At 37.5% G+C, this 24,138-nt stretch overlaps 9 protein-coding genes across 9 annotated transcripts; 2 read left to right on the top strand and 7 right to left on the bottom strand.

The window, feature by feature from the left end:
* Nucleotides 1-2,308: 2,308 nt before the first annotated feature.
* GCK72_018605 (uncharacterized protein) lies at nucleotides 2,309-2,638 on the bottom strand (the record flags this gene model as incomplete). The annotated part of the gene is made up of 2 exons (XM_003110585.2): nucleotides 2,309-2,345; nucleotides 2,403-2,638. The coding sequence occupies 2 exons, from the start codon at nucleotides 2,636-2,638 to the stop codon at nucleotides 2,309-2,311; spliced, it is 273 nt and encodes a 90-aa protein (XP_003110633.1).
* Nucleotides 2,639-2,971: 333 nt separating this feature from the next.
* GCK72_018604 (uncharacterized protein) lies at nucleotides 2,972-5,742 on the bottom strand (the record flags this gene model as incomplete). Its single annotated transcript, XM_003110395.2, has 5 exons — nucleotides 2,972-3,063; nucleotides 3,203-3,488; nucleotides 3,541-3,603; nucleotides 3,680-3,745; nucleotides 5,674-5,742. 5 exons carry the CDS (start codon nucleotides 5,740-5,742, stop codon nucleotides 2,972-2,974), a joined length of 576 nt encoding a protein of 191 aa, XP_003110443.2.
* Nucleotides 5,743-6,335: 593 nt separating this feature from the next.
* GCK72_018603 (uncharacterized protein) lies at nucleotides 6,336-7,802 on the bottom strand (the record flags this gene model as incomplete). The annotated part of the gene is made up of 3 exons (XM_053732646.1): nucleotides 6,336-6,472; nucleotides 7,307-7,442; nucleotides 7,605-7,802. The coding sequence occupies 3 exons, from the start codon at nucleotides 7,800-7,802 to the stop codon at nucleotides 6,336-6,338; spliced, it is 471 nt and encodes a 156-aa protein (XP_053581559.1).
* Nucleotides 7,803-12,433: 4,631 nt separating this feature from the next.
* On the bottom strand, nucleotides 12,434-13,265 carry GCK72_018602 (uncharacterized protein; the record flags this gene model as incomplete). The annotated part of the gene is made up of 4 exons (XM_003110455.2): nucleotides 12,434-12,526; nucleotides 12,582-12,668; nucleotides 12,717-12,821; nucleotides 13,086-13,265. The coding sequence occupies 4 exons, from the start codon at nucleotides 13,263-13,265 to the stop codon at nucleotides 12,434-12,436; spliced, it is 465 nt and encodes a 154-aa protein (XP_003110503.2).
* Nucleotides 13,266-13,696: 431 nt separating this feature from the next.
* GCK72_018601 (uncharacterized protein) lies at nucleotides 13,697-14,743 on the bottom strand (the record flags this gene model as incomplete). The annotated part of the gene is made up of 4 exons (XM_053732645.1): nucleotides 13,697-14,047; nucleotides 14,098-14,222; nucleotides 14,284-14,560; nucleotides 14,603-14,743. The coding sequence occupies 4 exons, from the start codon at nucleotides 14,741-14,743 to the stop codon at nucleotides 13,697-13,699; spliced, it is 894 nt and encodes a 297-aa protein (XP_053581558.1).
* A 380-nt stretch (nucleotides 14,744-15,123) lies between these two features.
* GCK72_018600 (uncharacterized protein) lies at nucleotides 15,124-16,332 on the top strand (the record flags this gene model as incomplete). The annotated part of the gene is made up of 5 exons (XM_003110320.2): nucleotides 15,124-15,246; nucleotides 15,289-15,384; nucleotides 15,431-15,637; nucleotides 15,691-15,930; nucleotides 15,979-16,332. 5 exons carry the CDS (start codon nucleotides 15,124-15,126, stop codon nucleotides 16,330-16,332), a joined length of 1,020 nt encoding a protein of 339 aa, XP_003110368.2.
* Nucleotides 16,333-16,688: 356 nt separating this feature from the next.
* Nucleotides 16,689-17,330, bottom strand: GCK72_018599 (uncharacterized protein; the record flags this gene model as incomplete). The annotated part of the gene is made up of 3 exons (XM_003113969.2): nucleotides 16,689-16,751; nucleotides 17,004-17,111; nucleotides 17,157-17,330. 3 exons carry the CDS (start codon nucleotides 17,328-17,330, stop codon nucleotides 16,689-16,691), a joined length of 345 nt encoding a protein of 114 aa, XP_003114017.1.
* A 1,566-nt stretch (nucleotides 17,331-18,896) lies between these two features.
* On the top strand, nucleotides 18,897-20,475 carry GCK72_018598 (uncharacterized protein; the record flags this gene model as incomplete). The annotated part of the gene is made up of 5 exons (XM_053732644.1): nucleotides 18,897-19,046; nucleotides 19,286-19,400; nucleotides 19,485-19,535; nucleotides 19,585-20,231; nucleotides 20,287-20,475. The coding sequence occupies 5 exons, from the start codon at nucleotides 18,897-18,899 to the stop codon at nucleotides 20,473-20,475; spliced, it is 1,152 nt and encodes a 383-aa protein (XP_053581557.1).
* A 151-nt stretch (nucleotides 20,476-20,626) lies between these two features.
* GCK72_018597 (uncharacterized protein) lies at nucleotides 20,627-23,890 on the bottom strand (the record flags this gene model as incomplete). Its single annotated transcript, XM_003114315.2, has 13 exons — nucleotides 20,627-20,786; nucleotides 20,840-20,997; nucleotides 21,122-21,419; nucleotides 21,471-21,764; nucleotides 21,808-22,097; nucleotides 22,725-22,877; nucleotides 22,924-23,046; nucleotides 23,096-23,173; nucleotides 23,221-23,344; nucleotides 23,390-23,463; nucleotides 23,535-23,624; nucleotides 23,669-23,764; nucleotides 23,810-23,890. 13 exons carry the CDS (start codon nucleotides 23,888-23,890, stop codon nucleotides 20,627-20,629), a joined length of 2,019 nt encoding a protein of 672 aa, XP_003114363.2.
* Nucleotides 23,891-24,138: the final 248 nt, after the last annotated feature.

Here is a 24,138-nt window from a genome sequence, read left to right as displayed (position 1 = left end):
GGACGAATGAATTTGTTTTCTACTTTCTCTGGAGCTGGTAACTCAGGCTGTTTATGAAATGTTTTTTGATCTATCTATTATTTCTGAAATGAAGATCCGACTTTTTTCAAATGTTTTATTCAACAAGTCTGTCAAAACGTATCAATTTCCATCTCATCTTCTTCCTCCTCTACAGAACAGACATTTGCGGCGTCCACCGTCTTCAAAGAGACGCTCTTCTGGAATCGGAACCCAGATGACGTCACCACTATTCTCGTCAATCGACGTCATTCCCTGTAATCTTTTCCTGAGTTAAAAGTTAGATGATGCGGGTACTTACCCTCGAAGAAGAACGGAAAATGGCCAGGCTGGGAGCAAAAATGGCAAAAAAGAGGACGAAGAAGCCGAAGAATCGCATCTGAATAAGAGGATTTGAAAATGTTTATGAGGGTTTGAAACTCGGAAAAGAGCTTCTAAAAGTAGTCAAAGTGGGTGGAAGAAAAAAATGAAGGAAATGAGTTTTTGAAATGAGAAAAATTCTAATTTTAATCCCTTTCCACCACCCAACAACGCATTAAAATTGTTGCGAGTAAATAAGAACTAAGAGCGAGTTGTTACGCCTTCAATCATCTGAATAGACAACGGAAAAGATGAGGAACTTTCGGAATGACTCAAAATGAGACACGCTTATTTGAGTGCAGTCGATTAGAACAAGAATGACCAGAAGTGAAAGATCAGAATGAATGGAATGAGGCTAGGTGGGCTCGCGTTTTTGTGATGTCAGCAGAGATTTTTTTCCGGAAAAAGAAGAAGCACGTAAAAAGTTATGAGCTTCATTGCTTTTATGTAATAATGACAATGGATAGGTATTGTTTTGGTAAATGAATGAATACAAAACGAAAAAAAGAATCTGAATATCAGGAAGTGATTTGATGAAAGAGTGTTATTCGAGACTGATTCATGTAACAATTTTTGTATTTTGGTGAATAGAAGACTGTTGAGTTTTCATACGGTCCAAATTTTAGTTTGAAAGCAAAAAAAAAACATTTCCAAAATCTGTTCTCCCCACACAAGATTATCGTGGAACTCTGTTTTATACATATGCCATGCATCCGAAAAAGAATATTTTATGTAACCCGGATACACCCTCTACAAAAACTGAATCATCGTGCTCTTTGGATGAGAAATGACATATTTATAGTCCGAGAAAAACCTAGTTCCAGAAATAGAACTTGTTGAGATGTGAATCCTGGAAAACAATTTATTCCCTTCTCTAGATCGAAATGAATTAAAAACACGATAATTCTGGTATAGTAAGGTCTTCAAAGAGCAACAACACGGAACAGCTCGTTGACCATTTCACATAATAAAAGTGAATTTTAATCAGCTTTGTTTCAACGTCAAACTACTCCTGTTTACGCGTTTTACGACTCATTTGGGACCAAAAAAGGCGGAAAATGAAGAAGAAAATTGGATTCGTGTACTGGAGACGACAGCTTATCGGTGCCATTTGAACGCGGATATGGATCGCTGAATAACCAAAAAATTAGTTGTCATATTGTGCTTTGAAAATATGTATCTTCTTGAGATTCTGTTTTTTTTTTTTGAGAAATATGATTTCATTCAGAATCGCGAACGAAAAATGAACATGATGAAAACATATGTTTTTTTAATAGAAAAATGAAACGGAAGTAAAAATTTCAAAGACTAATTAGTTGTTTGAATAACCAGCTTCTCGAATAAAAATAATAACAACATTTGGTTCGACGTGTTCAAAAACCTGAATCTCGAACATGGAACTCATCTTATTAGTCGGGACAAGCATTGTCCGACTCATCTCGAGTCGTAAAAATGAAACATGTTACCTTATCTAAAATTTACACCTTCTCCCAGAAGGATCAAATTCTGTAAAGAAGAAGCAGGTGATGATGTTAGAATGTTAGAAAATAGAAATTGAGAAACCCACGCATCTCGTTTTTTGCTCCGGAAACAGCTGATATATCTTCAAGAAGAAAACGAGAATAAGGACAAGAAATTCAATTAGAAATAACCAAATTAAATCGGATAAGGGTTAACTGAGTAAAAAACATAAATAAAACGGGAGAAACAAATAGAATCAGGTGAACATTTCGGGGAGTTTATAGAATTGAATAGAGCAGTCAACTCAAACTTATCCCAGGATCATGAAAACATTTACTATGACTTAATTTCGATAAAACATCAGGAGAGAAAGAAAATGAAATTTGAAAGAATCGAGTATGGAGATTCTGAGAGAAACGCTAATTATGAGAGTACAATGTTGATATTCGAGCCAGTGAATGCCTGTTGTCTATCGCTTTTTCTTCTTCCCATACAATCCGTAGTTACTGTAAGAATGATAGACTAATCATGGTGCTCTTTCATGGAAATAAAAGTTTACTTACTTGCACCAGTAATTTCCATAACCATATGGACTGTACATTCCCATTCCTCCGAGTCCTCCAAGTCCAAGTCCTCCCATTCCTAATCCTCCTCCATACATCCCAAGTCCTCCATAACTACCGTATCCTCCGTAACCACCGTATCCAAGTCCACCGTACATTCCGGGGTACAAGCCACCATATTGAGCAGAAATCGTTGTTACAATAGAAATCAAAAGTAGTAGTTTTGAAACAATCATAGTGTAGAAAATATATTAAATATCAGGTGATGACTGAAATATTTGTCTCTGTCAACGGAAAATACACCAAAATGGGAAATCGAGAATTGTATGCAAATCGACCTCCGACCGGATTTAAATCGCAAAAAAACGAGCGGGAAATGCGAGAGACGCCAATCGGATTGCCATCAAAATGTGGTATCTGCCATTGTTTATGATTGAATTGAAACTAAAACTAAAACCAAAATAAAACAAGTCACATGTTGTATTTATTTCGATTTCTCTTTTTTGTTCAGTAACAGAAATTGAAACCCGTATAAAATAAAATATATACGAACATTTTGTTGTAATAGATCAAATGAGAGTGTTGTATTCTTTGCCGGTGCCACGAGGTCGACCGATTCGAGAACTGAATTGATTGGATTTGCGTTGAGCTTCCACTTCATCTGAAAATTTATAAAGTATTCATGAGTCATTATGAGTTCAAAACACATGAACTAATTGATTTCTTTTGAGACTCTGTGCGTATCTCCTTAACTCAAGTTAATTTGAAGTTATATAGATTCCTCTCTGAAAAATAATTACCATGATAGTTTGCATACAAGTCCGCAGTCTGCACATATTCACTATACGTGGGCGGAGGTGTGTCATCACTGAGTGAATAGAATCCTTCAGCGAATTCATCATCTTCTTCCCAGTCGTCAATATCTTGCTTCATCACATTTTTCAGATACCACATGCGATATTCTTCGTATCTATCATGTCGATTCAGAATATAATTGACAATGTAGTAGAGGAGATAACCGACTAATCCAAGTAGAACAAGAACAATAAACATAAGAACAAACAAGTAGACCCATTCACTTGGAAACTGAAAACTATTCATTGGAAATACTCGAAAAAAGAAGAACTAAGAAACAAACCAATGTGAGCTTTGAGTTGACATTGTTCTGTACATCATTCACTTTTCCAACAACCATATTGACCTGTAAACCGACATTATTTGTCTCTGTTCGTTCAAAAAGTCAACAACTCTTCTTCTTTTTTCCAATCTAAACTCACATGTTGATCAAAAACGCCAAGTCCGAAATTCATGCCGTCGACGAGTTGTCCTAATCCTTGGTCTAACTGAAAGAAGAAAAATTGAGTGATCGAGTGTGGAGATAGTAGATTAAATTAATATTTTCAGAATGAATGCACACTGTGTTTTTAGATTTTTTGCTTTGTTTTTGAAAACAATCCGAAAATTGTAGAGTTAGCTAGATTTTGTACAGATAAATTGTGTATAGCAATAACGAATCAAAAATACGATTTTATTGAAAACTGGGAATTTGGGTTCGAAAAGATCTGGAGGCGTACTAACTAGTAAGGAAATCAAAACAAATTCAAAATTCAAAAAATCTTCATATTGTCTCAAAAGTAGAGGAGAACCTTAATTTCGACCATAGAGGCCATACAGGTTCTTTACCCTACACCTAGAACACAAGCTCTCAGAAACTTCCATCAAAATTCTGAAAAGTGTTCAAAACTTGTGTGCTCATTCATACAGATGACGAATCTTATTAGTTCTGGATAACCGGAATAAAAAATATTTTTGTCAAACCAAATTTCTTCATAAGGACGAAACTCTAGAAATTAAAAATTTTTGGTTTTGGTAACACATGAAAGATCTGAGGAATTTTCCGAAGATGCTGTTTTAATCAATTAAAGCAACAAAAAGTGTGCCCGTTCAGAAATAGTAAATCTGAATTTATATAAAAAAGAAGTCTTGAACTGAGTAGGAAAACTTGTGTTCCAATTCTGATTTGCCAAGTAACTCAATTTGACCCAGACTTCGACTCTAAATTTACCACTTGAAAGGGAAATGTTCATCTCTTTGAAATGATTTGGAGCACACTCGAAAGAGAACAAAACATGAAACACAAAGTAAGTTACAATTCCACCTACTACTCACAAAAAACTGTGTTAGACTATAAATTATCCGTTTTTCTCTTTTTGAATGATTTATATCGTTTTTTGATACAATTTTCTGTCGAGTGAAACGACTAACATAATTGGAAAATATTATGAAAGAAAACGGAACGAATGAGATATGTGACGGAGTAAAGAATATGGAATACATGGTGTCACTCATGAGTTCTCACGAATCGAAACGCAGAAAAAACACAAACGAAAAAAGAAGGAAAAAAAGAGAAAAGAATGAATGGATAGAAGCAAAAATAGGAAGTGGAAGCGAGAAGGAAGACGAAAGAAGACGTTGGAGCAGCAGCAATTTGGCATGACGACCTTTTATTATTATGGAAAACGAATCGCAGAAAAGAGAGTGGGGAAACGGAAAACTGGGACCAAAACAAGGCCCAACATATCTGGGTTTTTCTGTGTCTAGACGTGTGTCACGGATGAAATGCAAATGATACTAGAACATTTTGGTGAGGTTAGGAGTATACGTATTGGCTCCCCAAGCCGTTGGTGCAGCAGAGATTGGAATCTAATTTAGGCGCGAAATTCAGGGGATTTTCGCACTCTCAGCAAAACGGGATTGAATGAAATATTGAATGGTTTAGCTTTATTTCGTTTCTTTCCTTGCTTTTTTGGGTGGGATTATAGAGCTGGAAATGTCAGAGAGCACGAAAATTCAATGATTTGAGAAGGTTTTCAGAAATCCTAATTCAAAAAGGAGAATGGATACGAAGTTTTCAGTTTTTATCAACTTATTATCTCTACAAAATTGCAGTTTTAACTCATGTGATCCAGTGCCGATACTCGACGATAAATCCCTCAATGAGGTTTTTGGAAATTTTTATTGATAGGATTGAAGAGAATAAACGTGAGAAAACGGTGCACTCGTTTTTTTTCAATAAGATCGATGTGTACTTAAGAGCACTGCTGTCAAAAATCCGGTAAATTGCTTTTATCCAAGATGTTTGGGTCTATAAATGTAATGAATCAGAAATACTGATATGAAATTCGTGGAAGAGATTTCAATTGATCAATTTTCAGTTGAGATTTTTTTAGAGAAGAGCTGGCTACATTTTAGTGATGAAATGAAAACTTACGTTGACTAGTGTCAAATTGATATTGTAGATACTGTAGTAGATATTCTGAACCTCTTCATCGACTCCCATTTTTCTGTATTGTGTTGAGAATTGTGACTAGAGTGACGAAAGTGAATATTTCGATTGCTTATCACTTCATTGGTAAAATAGAGAATAAGTGAGAGAGCGAGAGAAGAAGCGTACCCCACCATTCCATTTTAGGTCTCTCTATCTGCCAGACTGTTTACTTTCTGATTCATTTATTCATTTCTTATTCTTCTCGTTCTTCCTCCACGTTTTCCCTTATTGTTTGGTCCCCTCAACCTCTCTTTCTATCCGTGTCTTGACAATCATTCATATATTTTGAGAGTTTTCATTCATTTGTTGTGAGAAGAACACAGAAGAATGGAAAGAGCACATAGCGAAGAGATCAATAGGAAAAGCATCTAGAATACAAACATCAAGATGAGGTGGTTTACCTGGACTAGGTCATGAAATTGAATTGGCAGGTCTGACTGAGAATAAGAAGATGAAGCATAATCAAAAACTAGAAGTGGTTTGGAAGGAAGACACCGGTGAATGAGAATGAGCGAAAGAGGCAAATGGGTAGGAAATGATTGGTAACAAAAACAGGATAAGGCACGGAAATAATCAACGGTTTGGAATGGAATGAGCAATGTCAGTTATACTTCTAAACGTGTCGAATAGGGTCGAGATGATGATTGTTGATGGTCAGAATACTTTCCAGAATCATCGGGTCGTCGTTGATAGGGTCGGACGTTGTTGTTTTCAGCGGTTATTGATACAGTTGAGTTGGTTTCTGGAATAAAGAAATAATTATATGAGTTAAAATGGAATACATTTTTGTTTTCTCGCTGAAAACATTCCTGAACAATGTAAGTTTGGAGAAAAGAAAATAGAAAAAAAAACAAAAGGTCATGCGTAGAAATATAATGTAAGCTAGAATTTGATAGTGGATGAGTTTTATTAGTTGATTTTTGGTTAGTATTTTAACCAAAATTATCTGAATTTACAGTTCCATACAAAAATCTCTCAATATGATCTGGTCTCTATAACGATGTTCAGTGCATCTTTATTCCAAAACCCAACATTTTTTTTCTGAGATATGAAATTCTTAACAGTTGAATGTTATCTGTTAGTCTGATCTTCGGTCATATTGTTGTTTCTTGAATTTCGAATCTCAAAATAATTCCTTATAACTCCTTTTCTGATAACTAATTTTGTTAGCTTGTGAAAAACTGAATCAGTAGTCATGACATTGAATAGAAAACAACCACGACACAACTTTTTTCTCATATTTTCAGAAGTGCACACCTCTTCGAAAACCAGGTCTCCTGGGTTCCGTCTCCATCGGAATCTGTACGTGTCTCATTGATGTTCGCATCCTTTGTGATCCAAAATCTCCAGTACTTCGTCGTGTTTTTTCGACGAGCATTCGTTTGGAACCTGTAATGGAAGGCAGACTAAATCATGGCACACAGAAAGAAATGAAATGAGGCTTGAATTCGAGAAAGATAAAAATTGATAGAAATCTTTAGTGGGTGGCAAGGAGGACAAATTCAGGCTTCACAACGATTACTAAAGGGTTCTTGGAAACTATATCGGTATTTACAATAGTAAAAAAGTAACTCACTGTCGTCCGAACCTTTCATAAAGGAATATATCACTTGGGCTTTTGTTATGACACTGAGAAGTATCAGAACTGATAATAGAATAAATACGACTATCAGGGTAATGAAGATGAAATAGAATATCCACGCATTGGGCACCTGAAACAAAGATAAAATGAACAAAAGTTCTATGAGAGTTTTCTTAATTTGGGGTTTCAGAATAGTGTAATTTTTACGAAAGGAAAATATCAATAACAAAACTTCATTTCTCTTCAGAAGGTTCCAAGATCTAATTTTTGGGAAATCATAATAAAAACTCACTTGTGATACCGTATTCCCAACTTGATATGTCAGTGAACCCGCATCTTTCGCCAGATTCGCTACCGCCTGATCAAAGTTATCGAGTGTTAGATTAACTCGTCCCGTGATACCCGAAATTTGTCCATTAATATGTGCAACTAGTGTACTCAGCTGTGCCAAAGTGCCACTGAGCTCTGTTATCGTCTGATCCACTGACATTCTGAAAAATATAAAAAAGTATGATGAGTGATAAGAAAAAGGACGGTGTGGGAAAAGAGGGAAGAGAAAGTAAAGAAAGTTTTTTTGGTATGATACCGATGAAAGAGTTGTTGTAGAAAGAAGAAGAAGAAGCATCTCTCCATTCAGTCCCGCATGTTTTATCGATATGGGCAGTAAAAGGAAGACGAGTACGATACAAGAAGAAAAAGAATATTGAAGACGAAGAGGGAAGAGGGAAAAGCGTTTTGTATGCAAAATATTGACACATCGCTCGTCAATATAATAATAGCTCTATGTATCTCTATGTGATAGTGGAAAGCAGCCGAAACTCTCACTCTGATATCGAAATTGTGATGTTACGTATAATCAGTGACAATAGAGAAAACGAGGAACAGTATGGAAATGAGGTAAATCTGAGAATAGAATTGGCACGACGAGTCACCAATTGACAGGGAAACGGAAAGTGACTCATTGTGCACACGCGGAAGATGGGTAGAGGAAAAAGAGGTTGAAACGTGCCTAGTGATGGACAAGAAACCTATATCAAATAGTGATGAGAAAAATGGAACATGGACACTCTCTCGATGAGTAGTGGTGAGTGATGTCATTTTGGAGAATTTCGGAAATAATGTAGGAAAGAGGGCGGAGACTGCTGGATCGGAGCGAACTTCCAATGATTTCAAAACATCCTCTAGGTCTAGAATTGCGAATAAAAGTTAAATGAGACAGACTCATGTAGGGATTACAGAGTTACAAGGATACTGTAGTTTTCAGATTTCAAAATATAAGCAATTTTCATTATGGGCCATTATTATTCTCCTGACATAAAACTTTTTTTGGAAAAAAAAATTCCCAGAGTTTTGCATTTTTGTGCTACCAGGTTCACATCTTCTGAAAAAATCATCGAGAAACGTTTCTTTTGAACTTTTTTTGTGATGGAACATTCTTATTGACTGACTTGATTATTTGGTTCAATATGACTCACAATCACACAAAAAATCACAAAAACACGCATTCAAAGAATTCTTGGAATTCAGAAGCAGACCAAATACTGTTTTGAATAAGAAAACGAGAACTAAAATTTTGAAAGAAAAACTAATCAGTACAGTTCTCTTTTCGGAATATTAATAAATTCCGCCAGCTCAGCGAAAACTTTAGAAACTGTATACTCATCAGATTCTTCTCGCTCAATTTCTCCACATTCTCTCGTTTTTGTTTGCGATTCATATTTCATTTTCACTGATACTTTCTCGTCTCAGTTCTTGATTTTGTTGTATGCTTATGCTTACTGCCAGTGATTACGAAACGGAAACGCATAGGCGATGAAAAAATGAAAGGAGGTAAAGCAAAGAGGGGGTGTTTAGGGAGGAGAGGATGAGTCAAAGTTTGGATAAGTTTATGGAATAAAAGTGAGTCATTGGAGGAAATGGAAAGATTTTAACTTTTAAGGGCCATTTGGTTAGTTTATTCTGGACTCAGAAAGGTTGAGTCACTGAAAGGTGTGGTCAGTTTCAGACAAAAATAGATATTAAGAAGGAAGGGACCGAAATATAGCAAAATAAACTGATAAAACATTCTACGGTATTGGTAAAACAACTTCGGGATAATGTCTGAAAAGTTAAAGTAACCCTGCATAAAAAGCTACAGTATCGCGCAGACAGAAAAAAAAAACTTAATTGAGAGCTTAAGATCGAGTCTAATATGCCAAAACCTCCAGAATACAAATAAAATATTCAGAATAATCTGTTTCCAGATGTCTAGATGAACTCATTATAGCCAACATTCCAAATTCTGGACGGTACCGTATCACATGATGGTATTCGTAATTCGCAACATATTCTCAAAATGTTTATCAGAGGAATGTAACACTGATACTGAACACTTTAGAATTTCAGTCCTATCTATTTCCCTGCTAGCCTATTCTCAAAACCGCAACATGTCTGCAAAAGCAAACAATGTTTCGTCTATTTCTATTGTTCAATGGAATATACAGACTGAAGAAGATGCATTGTGCATGAATTGGAAAATCACACATGTAAGCAAACAGGGCCCTCTATTTCAATTGAGCCTTATCATTTGTTGTTACAATGAATTGTTTGAAAGAGTAAACAAATTGGAAGAAGGCGAGGAAACTGAAAACGGTATTTTGGAAGAATGGAAGTAGATGATGTGGAAAAATTAGAGGGATTGAACCCTCTTTGAAAATGGAGCTTTCATTCCTGCGTCTCTTTTATCTCATTTCCCACCTAGCAGCTTCTGCGCGTTGAGTTGCGGACAGGGCGGACGGGTGGGAGGGCGCCGCGTACCGCCCGGGGGTTAATATTTGTTCAAGTGGCGACCGATTCGTCCATAGTCACTATGTCACTCTCTCTTTCTTTACCTTCATAGTAGCCGATGCTTGGAAGTGGACAACGAAATCCACGTGGACATTCGAGAGGAGTAGAAGGGATGAGGACATCATGTATTTGTTTACCTTTTCGGGACGAGATGAAAACCGATCGGATGTCATTTAGTTTCGAGTTTTAGATATACAATTATGAAAGAAGAGATGAAAATGAAGAGAACGTGTTCCGAGCATAATTTGACTTTTAGTGGAAATTAGTTTACGAGAGAAAAGGTTAGGATTCGTTGAAATCAGTGGAGCTGAGGGTTTTCAGGGACTTCTGTCAGAACTAACTGTAAGAGCTTGGTGAAGCATGGAATAGAAGTGGAATTTATTTAATCGTGTTTCAAAAACTACCCTGAGACACAACTAGACGTGACTAATGACCGAAACATTGATAAGTGGAGAACTGAACAGAGAAAGCAGATTTCCAATTGGTGAAAAAAATGGTTTAAGAACGTTCTACAATCCGATATATGGAACTTTCAACGAAAACGTATAGATCGGATGCAAAACTATTGTTTCCGTTATGATTTATAAGGTGTTTGATAATTGTAGAAGATATCTAGACATTTTGAATCCTCGGATAGATATGTTTCAGTAAATTCTGTCAAGAAAGCAGAAAAACATCCAAATTTCAAGGCGATATTATTAAATAGAAACAAGCTGAAAAACTAAAATTCATGTTTCTGAAAAGCAACAAAACACTGCTTTTTGAGAAACAAAAGAAGAAAAACAGTATAGTCGGTGGAGCACAAAACATAAAAAATGAGCAAGTCAGAGAAAATTTGCACACAATTGATCTGTTCCTTATTGCCGTCTAATCTCATATCAATATGATTTCTTCCCACAAGAAACCAGAACCACTTGGGCAACCATTCTCACTGACAAAAAACAAATAGAGAAGAATGAGTAAGTGGAATACGGAAGGTTAGAGCCACTTTTTGATCTGGATCTGTTTCTTCCAATCAATGCACAGTGCTTTCTCTCTCTCTCTGACTATTCGAGGGAAAAAGAGAGTCTCGGGGTGGAGCAGCGATTTGAGCCACCCGCTGCCGATGTTTGTCGAGCGGCGAGACGAAGGAGCGGGAGCTGCGCGGGAGCACGAGAATAAGGGAATGAAGAAAAAAGAAGGAAAAGCACAATAGGCAATTGATCTTAGGAAAAGAAGAAATAGAGTATTGGAACGAAGGAGAAGCTGAGCATGTTGAGATTTTGAAATAAAAACAGAGGAGAGAGGATTACCTGATCTATGTAGAAATTGACACAGGATTTAGATCTGGAGCATTAAAAATAATGAAAACAGAACAGTCAAGGCTTAAAAATAACATCTAGCGGCAAAAATTTGGATACTACCGACTAATCAAACTTTAAATCACTTTAAAATTGACTTCGATCACAGATTACGGTAAGAATTGCAGGCCTTCCATACATCCGAACAAGCTGAAAATTTTCTGCAAGGTCAACTAAACTCTATATCCAGTCCCCCCCCCCCACGAAGCATAATTTCAATAGTTGAAAATGCTGAAACTCGAATTCTCGTTGAGATATTTTAAAACTGAGAAGTTGTAGGACGCAATGAATAATTTCGCACTACCGAGAAGTCTTCAACGTGCCTACAACTCAACAAACCATCTTTGAGAATACAATTGAACCAGCACCTCCCTACAATTCAGTCAACAGAAACCGTCAGTATGTTGATATACGTTTCAACATATATTCAACCACCAATAAAAGAAGAACCCCATTTTATAAAACATTTCAATGACTCATCTTATACAAAACCAAATAGATAAAAAAAGCTCCGGTCACCGAACAATTGAAGTACGTATTGTTTTCATTTCATTCAGTTTTATTATAACACATTTACGCCTTTCCTCCAAAAAAGATGACATGGTTCGATAGGATTGTTTTTATTTCGAAGTTTTTCGGTGAAGGTTGTTCAGATGGTAATCTGAGGATTGACTTTTGGATACCCACCTGTTTTTGAGTAATGGTAGAACAATAGAATTCATAGAATATATTCAGAAGACTTTGGAGGTATAAAAAGTGTATTTTCTAGAATAGTTTTGACCGTTAGATGGGTAACCCGATGCCTTTCAAGTGGACGTTTGTATCTATACGAACTGATGAATTATGCAAATCAAAACACTCGTTTTTACTTTTTGTTCATAAGTTTTATTCTTAATACGATGAGATCAAATGGAATGAAAAAAGGATTGTCATGGGTTATCAGATATTCTGATATTCAGATGACTTCTAAGTCGGATTCCGTTGTTAACTTCTTTCGATTACGGTATATTGTGACACGTTCACCACATAAAACAAACAGGAAGATTAACTGTAAAAATGGGATTGGACATTTGAAAGTTGAATAAACAAAAGTCAAAACCTACAGTAATCACAACAAGAACTGCACCAATTATAACCATTATAATGAGTTCTGTCACTGGCCAATTACTAAACTTTTCGCTTGCAATATCCTGGAAGAAATGTGTTGAAAATTTTCAAATTTATGCTATGAAACGTACGCCAATACGATTGATATTTTGAATAGTTCCATTATTAAATGCATTTGACATTCTATTATATGTTTCAACACCTCGATCAGCTATTTGAAGACCAGCGGCTTCTCCCTGGAATATGATACTTTCGGATCCTATATTTCATCAGTCTTATCAGATAACCTGTTTTTCCAAAAAAAAGTCTGAACTTGAAAAGACTAACTATCTGACATTTGAACTTCTGGAGCCCAGAACTGTTTGAAGAAGATAATTCATCTTCTAATTCTTCAGAAACGATAGAATCAAGTTCCAGAACTGTGAATAATAAGAATACTTTGATATTCAATACGAGCTCCGGAATCTATTGAGAACACATTTATACGCAAGAAAACTCACATCTGCCACCAAAGTGTTGATCTGATTAGACAGTTTATCCACTTGTGTCACCACAAAATCAATGGAAGCATTTGGGTTTGGGTTTAAGGTTGATGTAACAGGTACCAAATCATAATAATTATTGTTACTGTTCTGACCATACTGATTAAATCGGATTGGTTGTGGTTGAGATTGCCACATTGTGACGTCTTAAGGAATCAGAACGAATGCTTGAATTTGTCGAATAGTACTGTCAACTATGCAATTGATAGCAGAATGATGGAAACTAGAGTGAAAGAGAGACAAACTGCCACAAGAGGAATCGATAACCGGCGCGACGACTGGGAGTCCGCAGCATGACGCATTGTTTGCTCTCTTCTGCCTCCGCGCATCGACGCATGTTTTCATGAGGTGAGAAGGAAAAAGGAAAAAGTTGAGATGCCATCGGTCAGATTAGTCAGTGTTGGCGAAACTTTTTTGATGCTGCAGTTTTTCAAGAAAAGGAAAATAGCTTCATTCAACAGTTTTAAAACAGGGCTTAAAAATTTCAATGGATTAGGCAGCTGGGAATCGGGATTCAATTGAGATTCAGATAAAAGTATAGTTAGAAGACTTTTATTCCAAAATATGGATCAAACACTGCATCGGCGTCTGAGGCACTTTGGTCTTGCCATCATTTTGCTCAGCTGGTTTGCCAATTGATCAGCTTCTTTGTCATTTTCTAGTTGCTCAAGGATTTTACGTTGTTTTTCAAACTTCTTCACAACTGAAATTTTAACTGCCAACATCAGAGCTTCTTCAGTAGTCCAATCTTTTTCGTTGAGTTTGTTGAGTTTTACGAAATCACAGTTAGCACTCGAGTTCTTGTGTTCTTCCCAGAAATCATCCGTTGTTCCGAAGTCAATTGTAAGAAGACAAAACGGGCACTTCGCGGACAGGAGCGAGCGATTTGTTATAGCAGAACACCAACCGGCTTTTGCAATCTGCAGATAATTCAGTTTAAACTTAGGACATCGATATAAGTAAAACCCACTTTCTTCAGAATGTGATCCCTAACTCCTTTCGCACGTTGACCAACAATTTTGAATGTAGCGTAACGGTGATCCGCGGTGAGGTACTGAGAATTATTGCGAAGACTGATCAATTTTCGGGTGGCTTCTTCACGACGATACGATTGTTCTGAAAATTTTTAAAAACTAAATAACAATGTTTTCGCTACCATGGTCAGCTTCTTCCAAATAGTGAATGATAGGCAGCATCTTTTCGTATTCTGCGACAGTTGCGCAGCGAATCGCTAGACTGGATATAGTTTGAAGTGTCAAGGTTGTCTCATCAGGCTGTCCTAGAATGACGAATTCACAATCTGGCTTTTGTGTTCTATGTTTCTCCCATGGATCGTCATTCTCGGCAAATGTGAGCTCGAGCATACAAAAAGGACATTTTGCATTTGTTGGAGAAGTTGGCGTGGCTGTTGAGTAGAATCCTGCATGTGCTAGCTTAAAAATTGTATGAATTTGGGAATTCATATTAATTATTACCGCATCAGAGGAACACTTTGATGTAAATCTCTTGTCGTACTTGAAGGCTTTGAAAGAGGTGAAGCGAGCTGCGTATGACAAGTACGGCGCAGCTTCGTTCAGCGCTTTTACGGCATTCTCTGCGGCTTCGTGGCGAAACATTGTTCTGAAAAAAAAATCGTGAGTCATTTATGAAACAAAATGAGAAATATGAGAAAAACACTGATTTTCTACTTATCTTTTTGTTTTACGCATTGAAAAACTGGCTAGAGCTCGAAAATTCAGGTTATTATTTTTTAATAATGAAAGAAAATCGCTTGAAAGATTTTGAGCTAGAGTTTACATTTATATAACAGAAAAAAGCAGGAGATTCAAGTAAAGAACAAACGCTGAAAAACAAAACAATATTTTTAAACAAGTTTGTTTTCCCGCCAATTGGAAATGCAAACCTGCTCTGATGGAACAGACCGTGTAGTCCTCTCGAACAACGAACTAATAAAGTCTAATAAAGCGTCTCGTCTAATAAAGCATCTCAGAAAATCATGTTCACTAGTTTCACAACGAGGAGAGTTTTTCCAAAAGTGACGAATACGTCGTGTGCATATTTCTCAAAGGAATCGACGTCTTCAAGTCAGTTAGCCGAAAAGAAAGAAACTGAACTACAGGTTTGTCTCTTAATGGTTCTGTTAAAAAAATAAATTATTTAGAATTATACCGGAAAATCGAATTTACTTGAAAAGAAGAAAGTTGGCATTTTTGGAACGAGTACAGTGCCCATCAATACAAATTTTCCAAATCCAAAGGTTTATACCCCACTCGTTGATCGAACCGTTAAAATAATTTATTAAGGGTGTTATTGGATACGATCCCGATTTTTCGGTGAAAGAGCTAGTAGCTGAACTTCCAAACACAAGAAAAACACAAGGAGCAAAGCTTGCTGAAGAGATTAAAGATGTATTCAAAAGTGTTTCAGTCGAAAAAACTGAACTCTTGGAAGATATAGGTTTTGTGAGGCACAATGAAGCACGTGTTGAATACAAATTTGACACGAGAGAGGTAATTTCACTGTTCTGTAACAATTATTTTATAAAACTTTTAGTTTATTTTAGAAGCTTGATTTGTGGAAAATCGGCTGTGATAGTGATTGGAAAGAAGGCTTCTCAACGTGTTCACTCGTAAACTCCGATCGTGGAACTGCAATTTTTAGCGGGAACATTTCGACTAAAGTTCTGAAAGACGGAAGAGTCGAACGAGCAGGATGGGCGTCTATGAAATTAGAAGACAGAAAAGCATTCAACAGGAAAAAGTTCCTATCAAAATGGAGAAACTTTTCGCATCTCCTCTTGAAGGTTGGTACTTTCTTTCAATGCATCACAAAAAAAATAATTTAATTTTAGGTTCGCGGAGATGGTCGAAGCTATAAAATAATGTTGCATTCACCACTGTCAATGGATTTCACGTGGGGTGATTCCTTCTCCCACCCGCTGCACACTCATGGTGGTCCTTATTGGCAATATGAAAAAATTCCATTCTCCAAGTTCTTCCATACCGTGGCTGGGCGTATTCAGGATAGGCAATACCGAGTGAATTTAGAAGACACAAGTTCAATTGGAATTGTACTCATGGATCGTATTGACGGTGATTTCCGGCTCGAAGTTGACTATATCGGTGTTTACAACGATACTACGCATGTAGAAGATTTCGCATATGAAACCTATACACTGCCGGTTTTCAACACTCACGGATTCTAAAAATTTGTCTTTCTTGTTCATTGTTTCTGTTATTAAGTTGTAGAATAGTAGAGTTTTTTGATTGCTGTAGAATAATTGAAATTTGAAAAGTTCTTCTATTCGAAAAACAAGCTAATATTTACAATTCACCAAAAAAACAGGCAAAATGACCGAGACAGGAGAAAAGTGGACGAACCGGTATCTTCGTTCGAACAATATGAAGGCGTTCGACGCTAAGGACAGAAAACCTATAAAAAGAAGTAAGAAAGGCGAATATATTAGAAATGAGAAAAATACAGAAAAAACGAAGAGTATGCAAAATGAATTGGCTAGGTTCGAGTGACTGCAGAGGAGGAGAGATCAGAAGATGAAGATTTTTAGAGCATCAAATCCTTCTTTTTGTTTTTTGAGATGAGGGGTATATAGGGCTCCACGTCCACCTGAAATTGAAGAGACACATTATTCGTCAGTTTTCAAATATTTCTTGAATATTCTTTTTCATTCACTATCATTGGGATGAAATTCTAACATAAAAACTTTGTTTGGTAATGTGAAAAAGTAACCGGTTGTTCGGGAACTAATCGACTTTCACTCGTTGAATGTCTTTAGAAAATGAGAGAAGGCCGGGAAATTGATGAAACCAACATTTTGAAGCTTATTTGAAGTGATAACAAGTTCCAAAAACTACTCACCCTATCTCCATCAATAACGTGCGGCCGTTGTTCAATCGCTTTGTTCGCACTATCCTTCGAATCGAAAGTTATCGATGCAAAACCACGATGAAGACCCGTATCGGGATCCTACAACTTTAAAAAGTCCGTCTTTCCGTTAGATAAATGACTTACATAAAACATGTTAACACTTTGAATTGGCCCGTATCGCTTGAAATAATGTTCTAATTGTGCTTTTCCGGTTACCCATTTGACGTGCGTCAGGTAGACAGTCTGTCCAGTATTCTTCGGTCTAGCCTCGATTAATTTGCGAATATTGGTGGTGACTCCTCTAGCTACTGATCGCATCTCTGAAGAAAAGAATATGATTATTTGAGGATTATGCGTTTAAGAAGTAAGTCAAAAAGTATAGTGTCAAATAAAGAGGATGAATGGAGATTTTTAAAATTCAGCTGAGAAAATGAAAAATATTAAATGTTCTGGATTGGATTCAGGAGCATTAGAAGTAATTTGCATCAGTTTTTTTTTATTTCAAAACGCGCAGAAATGACCCAGTTCGGTAACATTGAACTTAAAATATTTTCAATAATAAGAACGAATGGTTCAAAACTAAACGAATGTGAAAAACGGAGAGAACAGGCCGAGAACCAAGTGAGATCATATGATTTTTTCGTGTCAAATACTGAATGGCATCGCTCCGACATGTACTTTGGAGCGCACTTGCATCACTATTTTGTCTGCGTCTATCATTTTCACTTTGTCTCTCGCACGTCTCACTGTCAGAAGTGGTGTGTACTTGAGCGAGGAAAGAACGAATTGATTTTCTTTTTTTCCGTTGAACACAACGTGAACGATAAGATATTTGGTTGTGTTATTTAAAGTGGTCAGAGACGGTGTATCTTTTAAAGTTTTAACCGACAAGTCATGTGATGTGTGACTTCGTAAAAAAGAAGAATGATCATTGTGTAATAAAATGAAAAGAAGCGGAACCGAGTGGAGCAAAATGATTCAACGTAGAGAACTAGAGGACAGGAAACATGTGATTACGTCACCATCAGATAGATCTAAAAGGTCAAACAGGGCTAGATATGATCAGAGTTCTCAATAATTGATGGAGATTCCAGGATCTCGGGAAACATTGCAGACCCGAAACCAAACTAGAGTTTACGGAAACAGACATATTTACATCAAGTCGTCAAGAAATGTGGAACACTTGGCGAATCAGCACAGAGCATAGTACAAACTGACACATGTCATTGTTTTTCAGTCTTTCGTGTTCCTTTTTCTTCCTCCTCGTTTACCTCTTTCCAACTGACGTCAATCATTCAGAAAACAGGAACCAATGACACACTACTTTTCATATTTCTTCTACGAAATCTCTGAAAAAACTGAAATACGCATCATGAAGGATATTCGGGTATAATCCATCACAAAGTGAAATGAGATCGGAATGGAACAATTAGTCCCGTCTCATTCTGCCATTCATCCATTCATCTCATCTCGTAACAACAATAACTGGTAATCCATTTAATGTTTCAGATGATATCTGTCCATTTGTACCATCCATCCAATAAATCAGTTGTGGCTAAGGAGAAGATGTTATTTTTCTTTCGTTCTTTTTCTCATTCTCGGGCGGAAAGCAGGGAAAGTGATAAGCGAGTAAATAATGAGGAAGGCAGGAAAAGGGAGAACACTTCAAGATCCGATTCCCGTTGCGATCATCATCATCCATTACATTACCAGTTTGATCGAAACTAGACAACTTAGTAGCGCTTCGAACCGAACCGCTATCTGGGTCAGTTGAGGAGGCGACTCTCGGGCATCTACAGATCTCCTATATAAATATGCAAGAAGCAGTCGCAGCGCGAGAGATATTTCTCCATTACTGTAACAACTACACGCATCCTCATCAAGATGATGATGCTCCGACTGTTATTTCTCTCAGTGTCTGGTTTAACACTCTGTCACGCCATCTTCTTCGGAATGGGTGGAGGTGGTGGCGGTGGAGGCTGCTGTTGTGGATGTGGAACACCTCAGCCACCAAGTTGTGGTTGTGCTCCAGCTGTAAGTTTTATGAAACTTTGAAACTTTTCTGGGTGTGTAAGCACATTTAGAAATGCATAAATTGATATGAATATTTATATCTCAAGCCGTTTTCTGGAAATTTGTTGAAAGGGATACTGTAGAATAAGCGTACACATCTATTACAGAAAACAATAATCGCATAGTTCAGGCTTTTTGAAATACTAATTTGGATTTATCGAAAATAAATCTTTGTTATTTGTTCATTTCATAAATTTTAGTGTCCCCAAGCACCAGCTTGTCCAGTCTGTCCACCACCACAACCATGTCCAGCTCCACCAGCAGCATACTGTCCACAAGTTCAACCAGTCTACGTGCAGAATAGTGGAGGATGTGGTAGGTTCAATTTCTTTATTTTTAATGTGTACCAGTGTTTACAGTAAAACGTTTTTACTCCATCTCTAATAAATTCAATTTCAGGTGGCGGAGGAGGCTGTGGAGGCGGAGGCGGAGGCGGATGTGGTGGAGGAGGTGAGATCTCAAGAAAAATATTCAGATCCAATGTATTGAAATATTTCAGGCGGCTGCGGGGGTGGCGGCGGAGGTGGATACGCATCTGGAGGCAGCGGAGGTGGATTTGCAAGACAGCCAGTATCCCTTCCATCAGCTGGATATTCTGGACCACCACCACCTCTCCCATCAAGTGGAGGATATTCAAGCGGTGGAAATAGCGGAGGGTACTCAAGTCAAAGTAGCAGTGGTGGATATTCGAGTGGAGGAAGTAGTGGAGGTGGATACTCTAGTGGTGGAGGTGGATATTCTGGTGGAGCCGCTGCTGCCGGAGCCACAGCTGCACAAGTTGATGAAGCAACAGAATCAGATGGAGAACCACCAGCAGATCAAGTATTCCATTCACCAAAAGAACCATGCACTCAAACGATTAAATACATCATGCTTCGAAGCAGAAAAGTACCAGGAACTGATGCAACTGAACTAGTTGAAGAAGAATTAGAGACAGTACAGACACCCGCCACTCCCGTTGAAGCAACAGCAAATCCACTTGATGCTCAACTCGGTGAAGAGATTGCTGCTCAAGAACAGGCTGCAACGGAAGACGGAGGAGATGATGAATCAGCTAGTTCGGGTGATTTCAAGGCGAGAGCTGCCAAGACTGCAGTCACAGATGAGAAATGCAACAGTAAAATTCTGCAGAAGCTAGTTCTCTCGGTAAGTTGTTGTTGGAATCATTATCTGAATTGAACTTTTAATCTGTAAATTTCAGAACATCGCGGCTAATGATGCATTGGCATCAAAGAAAGCTATCCATGAGAATGCTCTACAACAATTCCCAGACAGCAGTGTTGACGTCATCTGCTCAACAACTGGATTCACATATCTTGTTAGCACGACGGAGCACTGTGAAGCCCAAAAAGACGGTGTTATCTGCTTCGTATACAAACGACCATTGTAAAATCTCATCTTGTTATTTCTATTTGTTTCATTTTTCTCTTCTCAAATGCTCTCTCATTATTTATTGCAATTCCAGAATCCCCCAGACTTTCCAACCTATGTGCCAATCAAAACTAGTATAAAATAAAACTAATTTGATTTTATTCGAACGGTTAAAAGTTTATCAGATTTTCTGGAACTTTTTTCTCTTCATCACATTCGACTGCCGTCTTCGTAGTGTCAGCATAATTGTTGGTTGGAGTAGCTAGGCGACTTGACAATAAACCAATCATCCCACGATGCGGTGGTGGGTTGGGCATTTCGATGTCTGAACTGAAAACGAGAATATAGCATTTTGATGGGAATAACTCCCAATGACAACTTACCTCCGACTGACAATAATCGGCTCTCGACGTGCCATCTCACATGGTGATTCGTTTGCTATCAATGCCTGGCGGAGATTCCAAATTTGTCCGCGGACGACACGAAGTTGACTATTGACGAGCATGTAGTTGGAACTAGCGATTCCATGACGGAACAGTTTCTGAAATTTCAATGATAGCGTCATTTTCACATTTGACATAGCTATTATTCAGACGATTTTTTTTGGTCTAGAACTGACTGATTAATTAAAAAATATGTTGATATACTCAAATTTTAGTGCTCACCTTGAGATCGACGCAAAGTCGATGAACAAATTGTGGTGTTAAGAGCGAGATAACGTGGCGACGAAGAGTTTGATCAAATTCTGCCTGTGCCCAAGGAAGATTTGACCAACGGAATGGAAATGAACGAAATCTTGAAGTACACTCCGGGTGCCGAACTGGGAATGCTAATCCATTGTCAATTGCTGCCAGATTGATTTCGTGTCCTGGTACGTGACGAACAAGAAGATTGTCCATGTGACGATCAGTATTTCTGATAACATAATCAACGATACACATTTTTTGGAAAAGAAGTTGGAATCTGAAAGCTTTTACAAAATTATTATCTCGATTCTCATGAAAATGGACATACTTGGCTTCTTCCTCATCACTCAACAGGTTTTTGTCATAATTCCAACGTGCGAAAACTGTGTTTCCACTTTCATATCCATTGACATAAAGTTGAAAACTTCCTTCTTTCGGACGAACATCGTAGTGACCGAAGAATCGAGAATAGAAAAATGACGGTGATGCAAGTTTCACAATTCGAGTCGTCGGTACCACATCTAACTGAAGCATTTCGCTGACTATACTTGCCGCTGCCTCAGAAAGATATCCCGTGTTGGGAATAAGACACGCGCGTCCAAAGCAGCAGAAGCAGAGCATTCTAAAAGACGTTTTTTTCAAAAATAGAATACAAGTAAAAATACCTCTGGAAAAACTTCGGCCATTTTGGGTTGAGAGAAGCGAATGGTTCTTCGTCCTTTGGCTTGAAAACTCCGAGAATTTCTCCTTCTAAACCATAGACGAAATAAGATCCTGAACTGCCTTCGGGAATCAAGCTCGGTTGAATTCCTTTGTTAATTGCGTCTTGTGCTTTCCGAAACACTAATTGAAACTCGTCGTCGACTTTTTTACGATGCTCTAATGAAGACGTCAGGTCATAAATTGACGATGAATCAGATTCCAGATCGACATGGCTCAGTGATGAATCGGCTGACTTAAGTTTACAGATTTAGTTAGTTCAAGTAGCTGAAAAAGTTACCATTATTTTTAAGAGAAGCTGTTCGGCCAGTTATTCGATTCTTTATACGGCGTCTGAAACTGAATAAGTTGACACGGGAAGGAAAGCGCCAGAAACTTACTATGTTCAAAATCCGCTAAAAATTAGAAATGATTAGTTCATTAGCGTGTCGGAAGAACTCCGCCAGAAAGAAAGAATATGAAGTCGATAAATGTAGCTGGTTACGGTAGCGTGTCGTGTCTGCACGTACGCACACGTCACTTTGCGGACTTAAAAATGTTAAAAAGAATAAATTTTACAAAAAAGCTAAATTTTCGAAGACGAGAATCACGGAGAGTTTTGCGAAGTAACAATCTGTTTCCTAGCATAAAAATGTAATAAATTCGGTTCCGATTTTCCATAAAAACTCCGCAAGCTGTCTTGGTTTCTCTTTCCATTACTAAATTGAAGAACCAAAAAAACTTACAATACAAATTTAAGCTTGTAGAAAACTGTTATAATAAATGAAACCTTTATTTAAATGTTTTTATAAATTCGTAAAGCATTTTTTTAATTAGAAAGCCCAAGAAGCGTTCAAACATGATGAACGTGTTTTTCCCAGACCTCTGCCACTTGTTCTCCTCTCGAAGTATGAAGACGCGCGGTGGAGAAGATAGCTCCAACCGAATAGAAGAATGGACGAACAATATAAATCAGGAACATTGGCCAGATCATAACGACTTGGGATAATGCCATGCGAGATAGAATGAGGAATGGCTGAAAGTGTGATGAGTATTGCCGATAATTGAATGAATAAACTAACTCTGAAAATCCAGATGTTCAGGAATGCAAACAGTGCAAACAAAAATCCACCAATAAGTGCAATCAGTAGTCCAAATATTAGAGTTAGAATTTTGTAACTGTAGATTCGAACGATTTCGAATATCTGAACATTAAAAACTCATATTTAAAGGGCTTATAATTGTCATATTTACTTTGAAAGACAACGTCCAAACACATGCGATACTGTGATATTGTTCACTTGGTTCAGCGAAAACTTCGAAGAATGATGTCTGAAATTCATTGGAAGGTATAATAATAATTACTAGAAAGAACTAACATTAAGATATTGCACGGAGTCGGATGGATCTCGATCATCCATATTCATTTTATGGACTAGAACAGGCGCAATGTTGTTGACCCCCATGTCGAATGCCATTTCCGGGTTTGCAATTTTTTGGGGTCTAAAAAACTAATGCTAAATGTTAAATTCCAATGGAAGCCCTTACCGTGGTTTCTGTGATGGTGGGGGACCAGATTGTTGAGCTGGATGTTCGGGAAGAGGAATAGAAGGAGCGTAATCCTGGAGTATTGAAGTAGTTTTTGATATTGAATGCATTCTGAAATTGAGAAAGAAAAACGTTGAAAACTCACTTTCTTGGGTGCCACTCTTCTGGAAGATCCTCTTTGAGAAGCGATCTCAATTACAGTAACCTGTCTCTCTCCTATATCATCTATTTCATCCTGAAAACTTCAGTCTGAGAGGGAATATTCCGACTATGCCTTACCTGTTTAATTGTCACATGTGGAGCCCGTGCGGATACTGTAGATCCTCTGTTAGATTTAACTTCTACTTCTGTCACATTATCCGAATCATCAATATCCTAAATACCTTATGTATTAAAAGCTAATAGCTACAGTAATCTCACATCTACAGTATCATATTGAGGAATATTGTCACGCGGCAACGGATGTGGTTCATCGCTTTCAGAAGTATTGCGACGAGTCATTTTTTAAAAACTAAACAGTTTTTCCTTCTCGCTTGTGATAGAAATGAGTAAAATGGGTGTGTATGTGTGTGTGTTTGGTCGAGGACGTGCCAATCTCTTGGCTGAGTTTCAGATAGCGACCGTTTTCTTATCGGTACATTCCAATAATCACCGTCATTGAAGTATGTACACTCACATGGCGGAAACAGCATCATAGTAGGAGGTAAACAAAAGAAGCGCCTTTGACGAAAAAATAATTTTGAAAAGCC

Source organism: Caenorhabditis remanei, chromosome V (assembly GCF_010183535.1).
Source record: "Caenorhabditis remanei strain PX506 chromosome V, whole genome shotgun sequence".
Classification (NCBI taxonomy): Eukaryota; Metazoa; Nematoda; class Chromadorea; order Rhabditida; family Rhabditidae; genus Caenorhabditis; species Caenorhabditis remanei.
The sequence above is the reverse complement of the archived record's forward strand: the minus strand, read 5'-3'. Positions and strand labels throughout refer to the sequence as shown.